This window comes from Camarhynchus parvulus, chromosome Z, assembly GCF_901933205.1.
Source record: "Camarhynchus parvulus chromosome Z, STF_HiC, whole genome shotgun sequence".
Taxonomy (NCBI): Eukaryota; Metazoa; Chordata; class Aves; order Passeriformes; family Thraupidae; genus Camarhynchus; species Camarhynchus parvulus.
Genome location: NC_044601.1, coordinates 28,472,683 through 28,484,141, shown reverse-complemented (window position 1 = coordinate 28,484,141; position 11,459 = coordinate 28,472,683). Strand labels below are relative to the sequence as shown.

The window sequence follows — 11,459 nt, the reverse complement described above, 5'->3', positions numbered from 1 at the left end:
AAATTAGAAATGACCGTACACAAACTTTGGCTATTTTCAGCAAAAGTAAAGTGCAAATTGAAACAGAATATGAAGTATGAATACCTTAATTACATTTCAGTACACATTCTCCCTTTTTGTGCAGACTGGCTTTTATTGGGTTTGACTTTTTTGACCAGCAGCTGAAAAAATTGGAAAGATATGTTCTATTATCTGTAAATTTAAAGATTTTTTATTAAAGATTTAATAGAAATGAACTATACTTTCAGTCAGACAGTTGTTGTTTGTGATGGTCTAAACCTCTCATAGCCCAGCTGAAATGTTCACTGCACAGGTTTTAAATAAGTCCTTTTCTAATTCAAAATATGCTCAGCTGCTGCAGCTTGAGGTTCCCAAACACAATATTATATCTGACCCTCTCATACAAAAATAGTTTTTTTCTGAGAAAAGCAAATCTCAAATGAAAAAATTGTTTCCATCTCATGGCACTAGCAGAATTCAGCTTCTCAATACCAAGGGCTCAGGAGAGCATGGGTGTTTGACATCACACATTCCAGCCATTTGTCTTTTTCAGAAATACAGTTACCACCTATCTCAAACTGTCTGTAAAATCACAGGTGATGGGCTGTAGCAGAGTTACCTTCAACAAGGAATACCCCAATGCAGTTACATTCTTGATGTGGGGGTTTTTGGTGATGGTGGTGGGTTTTTTGGGGGCTTTTACTGAAAAGGGGAGGGTAAGTTACAGAAGAAATAAAAATCTCAGTTGGGATTTTTTAACTCAGGATGTTTACAGTTGCCACAAACCGCCGGGGATCCCAATACACAGAAGAGCATCGTGCCAGCATTGTTCAGTAGCCTTCATTTAAAACACATATTTTCAGAGAGAGCTTTATGGACCCTAGATCATCCATGGCACTTCAGGAAGAAAATGAAATTAACACATTAAAATGGACTTAATCAGGTGCATAATGAGTATCTTTCCACCCAGACTTTCATTTTGAAGTTAAATATTTGCCCCAAATATGTAGTCTATGCCACCCCTGCTGTCAGTGAAGAGAAGGAGCTTGCAGAAGGGCTAATCATTTCATCCTTTCATCCCAGGATCAGTGTCTGAGAAATAAATCACTAATGCATCTTCATAACTGGAGCAATTTTTAACTCCAAAGGCCTTCATGATGATTTCTTCTTTATTTTTTTTTCCTCTGGAGAGGATTTTACCGGACAAAATGTACTTTTTAAATGGGAAAAGGTAGATTGCACCAGCCTAACCACTGGAATTTCTCCTTCCTTTTTTTTTTTAACAAGAAAGCAGAAGCTGTTTAAAAAGAACCATTTACCTCAATTGCAAAATGAAGAAAAGGAAGCCTTTCAAAATCCCTTGCTTTCATTCTCCAGTATCTGGATCTTGTCCCCAACACTTGTCTGATATGATAGTTCTGGTTCCCTTAAGCTGTCTGTTTCTTGGGGAAACCAGTGAATGGTACTTTCTTGCCTTGTTATCTTTGTCAAACACAGACCTCTCCTGGACCCTGAAGTACATGGAGAGCCTGCCCTTGAACTCATAGGCTGCAGCAGCATGTGTCAGTTTTAGCAGTGTTGGGCTCAAATTCTGAGTAGGCGTTCTGTCACTTAAATAATATGGGCTGATTCTCCATGACAGTCCTGTGGCTGCTTCTGTTAGTAAAACACCCCAAAAAAACTGAATGATCAAACAATGGTCCTAAGGGAGGGTAGGTAAAAGGGAATTGGGTTTTCCTATGAGATGTATGGTAATATCTTTTTCTAACGTGATGCAATACTCATGCTGAATACAACAGCTCATGATTTGTGCCTAAGCAAGTAAAATGAGGCTTAGCTGTGTGGAACTTGCCCATCAAAGAATTTTGTTGTATATATCACAAGTTCTGGATCCTGAGATACATTTCATGTCATTGCAAATCAGTGTTTTACATTTTTTGTCTAAAGATCCAAACATTCTCACTACACCATAGCTAAATGTCTGTGTTTCTTTCTGTGTGTTGTTCTGCTCTTCTTAAGGAAAACTAATTCCTAGTGGCAAAACTTGTTTAAAATTTGGTAATCACCTGTGCACATCAAAAGTCATCAGTGTTTCTGACAAATGAAACAATGAGCATATTTATTCAAATAACATCCATGTTGTTCCTCAATTCTGTTACCATTCTATTTGTATATGAGCTACCATGCTTCGATTTCCAAATGTAGCCTGATGGGAATTTCACAGGAAAGCATTGCAAACAATTTATGAAATCACTGGGGTTTTTTATTGGCTGTGATTCCATTTTAAAAGAACATCATACCATTTACCCACATCATGCAGGAAAAAATACCAGTAAAATAACAAATTAAAATCACATTCACAATGTCTCTACTTTAAATAATCTTCAAGTACTGCATGCATCTGAAAGAAAGCTGGGGAGCATTTCTACTAGAGAATGCATGACTAAGTTAAATTTTTCTCTGTGTGTATGAAAGAGAGAAACAGGCAATTTTTTTAATGACAGTACTGAAACATTTTACTAACTCAGTGCATGAAGAAACAGTTATCTTGGTAACATATATTCAGAACAAATACAGACAACTTTCAGATACAGAAGACGTTACATTTAGATCACAACAGCTAATTTCTAACAATGCTTGTTCTAGCACAAAAAGCTTGGCAAAAAGATGTATTCAGCAGCACTGGTATGGTCTTTCTTGATGAAGGAGAGAGGCTGGGAGGGATCTGAGCCAATGTATGATATTAGAAACATAGACAGAGGAACTCCAAAGTGATTAAACACATGATCTTATATTTTGTTTTATTCATTTTAAACACAAGAGTAGCGTTGATAATTAATATTGCAGTCTGATTTCATATGGCTTTCTCTACATATAAATGTGAGTTCTCAAGGTCAATGGCAAACTAAATCATTTACCCTCCAAATGAGAAGGCCCTTTGACTATTTTTTTACTAACCTGTAAGGTCTTGGAGTTGTGAGGGAAAATGACTGCAGTGTCTAGCCAACAACCTTTCTGTGTAAATAAAAACTACTTATAAAACTAAAATACCTCATTTACCTGAGATTGAACAGACCAGTGATGCAAATAAAACAATGCCATGAAAGACAAAAAGATATTCAGAATCCAAACAATGAACCATGCTTCTCTTTGGTCTCTTGTTTAAGTGCTTCATCACCTGCTTGAGTGCCAAGGGGAGAAGTATGTGACACAATGCTTCTGACTTCCACACGTGAGCCAAAGGTGTCTGTGTCCCTTGTTACCAGTTCTGAGTGGGCACGGAAGTAGATGGGCAGAAGAAAAGGGAGAGTGCCTTGCTCTCGAGTCTGTTCAGCATGGATTAGGCACTTCAGGACCATGGAATGACTAGAGGAGAGGTCCACTCTACTCATGAAACATGCCAAAGTTATGTGAGGCAAAACCAAGCAAAACCTATCCAGTTCCTGTGGCAGATCTTCTGTCATGTTTCTTATGGCAAGAAAAGGAAAATGGGAACTAGCAGCTCACACCTGGAGGAACTCCTGTCAATGGAGGAAGGGCTGGTGCAGGTGTGGCTAGTTGAGATGCAGAAGTGATGAAATTGCTGAGCTGGGAAGCCCCCACAATGAAAAACACTCAGTAAACACTATTTAATAAACCACCTTCCCTTTCCGTCCTGTTCTGTGAACCTGGAATGAGGCCTATATGACTCAGTATAGTGATTCTATGGCCCTCTTCAGGGGTTCAGTCCAGATGTTCACACAGCTCAGGAGCTCAGCTCACAAGGGCAGTATTCTTAGTGTTCTGAGCCCAGGGAATAGCACTACCTGCTTAAGAAATTTTACTACAGTCTGCACAAGATCCTGACTTAGACGAGTCATTCAATGCCACAGCTGCTGAGGCACAATTATCTAAAATGATACCAAACACTATTCCTTTCTCTCTCTCTTCTCCCCATTTTCTCCAATTTCCCCACCTTCTGCAGATGCGTGCACGAACATGCACATCAAGCTGCCAGAGAGACTGTGAAAACAATCAGCACTAACATTCTGCAAGGTGAATGCTAGGCAGAAAATTCTGATCTTACAACAGGAACAGTATTTGGTTGGATGAGGAAGGGAATCAGTAATGGGGGCTAGGGAAAGGTCAGCAAGCAAGTGGTAGAGAAAAGCCAAAGTAAAGGAGAATAAACTTATCTTCTCATTTGTTTGTTTGTTTGCAGAGTTCTCCAGCACAAGGGCAGAGGAATATATGAATAGATGTGTTCATTTTAGCACAGGCATATTTCTGCTGGTTTTACTTATGTGTTAGAGGATGCATGCCACAGAGATTAACCAAGGCATTTCAAAAGTATTGATGCCTGTATGTCAGTGTTCTGTGTTAGGAGATTTAGTGGCCAGTGAGTGGCTGAAACCAAGAGCCAGGGTCTGCTTTTTCACTTTCGGGGATGTTGGATGCTCTGTAGCAGAGCATTAAAATGAGCTGCTAACCCTGTGACAGAAATAGAGTTTCCAATTTTGTGAGATTTACTTAAACAGCCTCAAATTACTAGTTGCAGAATTTGCATGGGGCAAGTAGGACACTCTTCCTAGAAAATGGTAACTTGTTCAACACTACCGTGCTGTACCCAAGCACAGATTCATAAAGTGTTCTGGGTTTATTGAAAGTCTCAGGAGGGAAGCCGTCATCTTGCTTTAAATGAAAGTTAGGCGGAAAAAAGTCCCAGTGACATTATCCAAATGAGTAAAACTTGCCTTCTGGATAGCCCTTGGCAGCTTGTACTTGAACAAACAAGTCTTTTTCATAGATACAGCCTGAAACAAGTTGCTTCTTTATCAACTTGTTCTGACTTGTATATCAGTCAAACCTCTTCAGCCTCTGCCTTGGATTCAATAGAAAATTATGATTGAAATTATTTGAGAAGAAGCAAGGATGGCAACACCTGAACAAAAATTGTGTGAGGAGGGCATACTGTATTATTCTCTTTCAAATACTCTTTTCCTATTGCAACAGATGCTACTGGAAGGTACAGAGCTCTAATGCTCAATTCCTTAACCATGGTACAGATTTCTTCTGCTTACCTGGAAAGGTGATAAATGTCTTCTAAAAGATCTTATTCAGGATAATATTGAGATGTTTGCCTAAACTCAGTTGCACTGAACAAGTGAAAAGAAAATCCATTGAAGTAAAATGTTTAATTTAGGTAAATAAGTAAATGTCTGATATTATCCTCTTTTTTGTTGCCAGCAGAAAGAGTGTATTTGCTTTCAAATCTCATCCATGTACTTAGGAAATTTTGTTGTTCCCAGGACAGGGACAAGCAATGTCCTAGTTCTGCACACTGCACACTGATTCTCTTGACAAGATTGTGAGACTGAGATGGTAAGTCTACAGCATCAGCTACAGAGACCTAGCCAGATGCAAAATTTCAGGATTAGCTCTTCAGATGACAAGCCAGATACCTGATCATGAGGACCTGCTTTCAAAATAGGTCTATCTATGTACTGAATCTATGTAGGTATTACCAAGTCAACATCTCCCATAGAGTTTGGATTTTCTTATGCAATTATGTGATATCTACAGTGTTTCATTGAGGAGACCTCTGTACCTGTGTCTGCAAAAGGCCACAAAGATAATGGTGAGAAAAAAATGTTCTCCACCCTGCTAGCATCAAGGGATACCACACACTTCTGTAATATTAATTAGGTCCTGCACAGCACTAAGAAGCATCCTCACTTTATGCTTTTACAGTAGGTAGAGACTGAAACCTACATTTTACAGGTGAAGAATCTCAGTGGGGCAGAAAATAAGTGACCTCCCCAAGGCAATGCAGTAATTTAGCACAATAAACGTAATGGATATTTATGGGTCTGCCATGACTAACATTCAGACCACCACACACTCCCACACACTGCAGGAAAGGGTGGGCAGGACATAGCCACAACAATGTGCTGGAACCCAATGTCCAACCCGCAAGCACTGCTGGAAACAGGATGGTTGAATATGGCAGAAAGAGGAAGATTGGTTAAACAGAGCAGCAAACACACTTGTCATTGGCTTCAGAGGGGTTGGGGAGGTCCTCTACCAGAGCACGGTGCCCTCTTCTATGGTTTCAGCTCTCTGTATGGCAAGTGCCTGACCAATTTGCTCATTCAAGGTAAATGTATGGCTAATTCCCAAAGTAACATGACTCTTGCTTAGATTCTGAGGCATTTAACTTCTACAGCATCTGAGGGCAGATGACTCACTTCTTCCACGATTCTGAGTGATGTCAGCTGTGTAAGTCATGCATGATTTACTTTCCAAAGGATCTATTATTTATGTCACAGATGGAATTACAACAGAAAAGCTCTGCTTCCATGAGAGAACTGAGATATCCCTTCCGAGAGCAGATGTGCTCCAAAAAAATGGCTAATGTGACCCAATCAATAGGAACATTATAATAATGACTAATTATTATCAATAATAAAAATAAGATAATTTAAAAAAATTAAAGAGGCCACTGTTCATACTTAGTGAACACTCGTTCTTGCATTGGATGGAAATGAGATTGTTCCTTTTCTATGCTTGATGTGCAGTGCTGTATTTAACATACATAGTACTATGGCTTATAATAAAAGTTGTGTAGTCTGCAGCTTTTTAATCTTTACATCCATTCAGAGGCATCTACTGGATGTGACTATGTACAAAATTAAGGAATGGATGAGTCTTGGGGCAGAGGAAAGGGAAAGAGGCAGTTGGAAGGGAATGGGAAGCGAAGGGACTCTTAGTGAGCAGTAGAGGGGGGGAGGACTGCGGGATGAATGGCAAGATTTAAATCCCCATTGGGCAAAAGAGAAATCCTTTGCAGTACTGTTTATGCCCATCTAACAGTCTGCAGCTATTACTTCTTGAACATGTCCTGCAGGGGCCCTGGTAAGTATTTGATGACTGTGTCTAGGATGCTCTCTTCTTCCTCCTCCTCCTCATCCCCACAGCCAGGAGGGATCGCCTTCTTTGGGCGTGTCAGACTCCCTTCAGCATTAGCTTCCAGTGCAGCCTGGGCCTCTGCTTCCTTTTCTTCCTTCTTCTTTATCCCATACTGCAGGGGAGAGATAACACATTGTCTGAATCATGATATGAGAAAAAACACATCTGCCGAACAGGAAGCCAGCCATTGCATGTGGTGCCTCATATTCTGCAGTAAGAACATCACATAGTCTCATTTTGCTCTTTTACACAGATACTAAAAATATCCATACTAACAACCCTCCACTAAGTATAGCCCAGGGGATGGATAGCCTTCACAAGTTGAGATGGTGAGATCCCTCAGAAGCAAGCACAGGGGAAAAACTGGGACTGTGCAGCCATGGGTCACTAGTAAAGAGAATATAAGCTCTGGGTTAGTGAAGTGTTAGGGAGGCCTTCTACTGATGTTGATCCTCCTCTTTTCTGTTAACAAGTCTGATGCTTAAGTCCATCGTCCGCACTGATTTCGAAAGTCCATCTGCAGCATTTTATAGTTTATAGATGTGGCAAAACTTCAGGGAAAAATTAGTTAGCAACAAAAGAAAACAAACAGGTCAGGACAAACAAGACAGCAGTGAAGACCACAATATTTAGATATTCTCATGTGGGACATATCCTATAACATTCATTCATGTTCTCTTTTTATAAGTGGGACAGAAAGACCTCTGTGAAAATAAACTATCATGAGAAAATCAGCTGACTCATATTATTTGAAGAGAAACACTCTGAACCCTGTGAGTAGAATGGGTACTTGAAATTTGCTACTTCCACTAAGAATTAGCAGCATGCCACTCAGAGATTACATAAGTAACCAGAATCCTATTTTATATTAGATTCAAGAGGCTAGATTTAATACAGGACTAAACATATGCATGTGCTGCTCTTTCTGTAAATGCTTTTTGCACTGCTTGAGAGATTAAGGTTCTACACAAGGCAAAAAAAATCAACTCAAACTGCCACATGCAAATCTAGAGCAAAACATCTATCTGCAAGCTATCCTCTGTACTATCAAATCATAGAATGGGTTGGGCTGGGAGGTGAATTTCAAGGCCATCCAGTCCAAGCAGTGAGTAGGAACATTTTCAGCTAGGTCAGATTGTTCAGAGACCTGCTCTCTTTACTCAGACCAATTCAAATTTCCCAGACTGCTTCCACTTTTTCTGATGATAACTGGAGGTTAAACTTTCTTGGTACCGTGATCATGATGCAAACGCAGGGAGCGTCCCATTTCTCAGTGCCCAGCTGAGCTTCAAAGAGGCCAGCTGTACATTTTAAGGATGCTTGCAGTCCCCAAGCTCACAGCTCCCTGTCTGGCAGCAGTATTCTTCTGCTTATCCTTTTCACCTTTTGAAAAGCTACCTTAATGGCTGCTCACTATCAGCTCCTGAGCCACCAGTCACCTCACACACACCTGCTCAATTGCTCACAATCCATGTTGCATGAATACACTTGAGAACAACACTGAAAAGAAAATTAAATATGATTTCAAAAACATCAAAGAATTAAGTTGGTACCACGTACTCAATAAGTATCAATAAAAGCTTACTGTTCAATAGATGTGAATTAGATGCTATTTTCATTTTTTTTCATGTTTTCTACTTCTAAAATTAGTACAAACTGTTAACCAGTAAAACCAAAAGTGCACTGCTGCATCCATGACTTTCTGATTTCAGAGGGCTGTTGGATGTGACTTTTCTTCCTAAACATTTCTGAGCAAGGGCATTATTTTTGATTCCCTTCTCCATCATAATTTATATTTAAGATGACAGCCTGCAAAGTTGAAAGCAGGGGCTTCGACACACTGTAGCTCTGTAGATCAATTCTCTCACACCAAAATGTTCATTAAGGACATTTGTTTTATAATTTTTATACCTACTGGGTGCTGGTCACACCTGATTTCACGGGAAAGATATTAAAGACAAATGATATCTCCATTCTTATGTGAGACAAAGAAAGAATTTGACCAACTTGTAGTTACAGGGCTGTATGCCACAAAGGAGATTCAACACAGGACCAGCTACCACGCAGATGGAATGACATGCAGTGCTAGATTGCAGCCAGACTGCCCCATTCTCCCTCTCAGGTCACAAGTAGATGTTTCTAGGTGATTCCCAGTGTAATATATATGCAGATTCTGCCTTCCTTCGCCAGCCAGAGGACAACAGTAGTGGAGACACCATAAATCACAGTAACACACAGGTACCCGGCATGCTTTCAAATCCTCCATCTCAAAACAAGTATCAGCTCAAGACGCATGGATCCTCTGGCTCAGGAACAAATATTCAGCTCACAGGAAGGAGCGAGTGGAACAAAACCAACCAGTTATGAGAATCCAGTATTATCGTTTAAATTTGGTAGTATTCTGTAATGCTTTGCATTAACAAAAATGTAAGCTGTGAAAATTCATAGGTAAATGACATACTTTAGGTTTGAAATTGTTTCAGAGGAAATAAAATTATAGAAATTAAATTCTTAACATGAGAAAAATTTTAAAGAAGTGTCTTCACTTGGAAGAAAATTATTTCTTCCATGAAATCATTTGTGTGAAGTCAACAAATTATTTTTAAAAACATGACTAAAAATAATCATCCTGGTGCTCTGGTTTTCCTGAGGATAGGAAATTTTTCATAACTTTCAAAAATTTGAGGGATGAGAATAGTTTCATTTTTATTCAGGGTTCAACCCCACAAACTTTAATATCAAAAGCTGTATCATTACAAGACGTGAATATGTGACTAAGCTTGGTCTTAGTCACATATTCATGTCTTCTACTATAAGCAGAATTATGGAGCTAACCCAGGAAGATACTGAAACATTTTTAGTAAGCCCACCCTCCTGCCACTCGTAAAGTTATTACTCTGTGGCCACATGGGTATTGGATTGTTGCCACTGGGTTATGTTAGAGAAATACTGTCAGCCTGGAGTCCTCAGTCATCAGCTGGGAAGAGTAGGGAGAAAATACCTGGGCCCTCACTGACTGGATGTCAGGAAAAGACCAGACTAACATACTAACATACAACATCAGCCTCCTCCCCATCTCTTTTCTTTCTTATTCCTCCAGTTTTTCACAAGGCAAAGTAGGTGCATGAACTGGGAACATTCTGGAAATTTGATCTAATGACAGTAAAATTGTCAGAGATTAGAGGGCTGTAGAGCCAATGGGATCTGCAGCCCAAAATGTGAACCTATCAAAAATACAGTTACAATTTCTTAAGACGAGCCAACAGTTTCTACTAAAAATGAACATGTTTATCTAGCAAATATCTAGGCCATGGAATGAATAAGCAGTAATACCCTAGTTAATAGACTTGCAGAAGTAATAGCATGTCTTTGGGTCAGGAGTGGAACTGATTCTGCAGGAAGACAGCAGCAATCAACGTGCAAGGGAGTGGTTTTCCTGGGATGAGATTTCGAACTGCCTACTTAGAAACAAGCAATTTATCTGAAAAAGCTAAAGAACTAAAAAAGGAGGTTTATGGGGGATACAAAGACTACTTGAAGACTATATGGTTGGACAAGAGAAGTCAGGAAACAACTCTTCCCTCCAAGTGCTCTGAGAGCTTGAAACTGGACCTCAGTCCAAATATTACTGCATAGGAAATAATATTGTGTGAAATAATACTGTGTATCACATAAGACTGAGCTTTGTCTTCTGGGAAAAGGTTGGCATGTGAATTGTAGTGGTTTCATCTCTCTTCAGGGAATTGAACTTAGCAGTGGTTTTGCACAGCTTCAGGTAGAGCACTGCTGAAACTATGTCCAAACAGCTGTGGCAGATACAGCCATCTTTGGAATTACTATTTTATTTACATGCTAAGGTTTGGAAAGCTACTGAGAGATTTAAATGCTTATTCATTATCTTGTTTCCTATAAATGTTATAGTCTATACTAACAGCTCTGTCTGTTAAGTTTCATTCATATTCTGAACCTCAATACAAAAAAAGGAAAAAAAAATTAGCCAGACATCAAAGCATATGGTTAGAAAAGACACTGGAAGGGCAACATGCACATCATTTTACCTCGAGAGTTAACCTGACCTGAATAAATCTTTTTCTTAGACTCCAACTACTGAAAACCTCTCACCTGTTCTGGAACTTAACTACCCTTTGCAAATAAAATATTTCTCCTCATGTCTAATGTGATTTATCATGAAATGCCTTAAAAAAAAATCTGGAAAATACGCAGCTCCTACAAAAAGACTTATCTTTCACCTGTCCTATCGGACATTATTTATCAATTGTGCAATGTTCTTATTTTTCTCTTCCATTAGCAAAGAGAACATCAGCCCAATTTAGATATTTCCAACAGTAATGCATGGAATTTTCTGCCAGGAATAAATGATACATGTAGGACTGAAACAAACCAAGAGCAATGGGTAGGGTTCAGCACTGACCTTTAGTTGCACAACTGTGAGAGTCTAGGGTACAGAAAAAGACCCCCCTTTTATCTGATTTCTACAAACTTGGAAGTCT

The 11,459-nt window shown here is 39.3% G+C and overlaps 1 protein-coding gene across 1 annotated transcript in view; it reads right to left on the bottom strand.

Annotated features, from left to right (window-relative positions):
• Positions 1 to 2,338: 2,338 nt before the first annotated feature.
• The window catches only part of CPLX1 (complexin 1), a 107,750-nt gene continuing 98,629 nt past the window's right edge, over positions 2,339 to 11,459 (bottom strand). Inside the window, exon 4 of the mRNA XM_030968641.1 lies at positions 2,339 to 7,060. Within this exon, the coding sequence (XP_030824501.1) occupies positions 6,863 to 7,060 (198 nt within the window). The 3' untranslated portion in view covers positions 2,339 to 6,862. The remainder of the gene's footprint in view (positions 7,061 to 11,459) is intronic.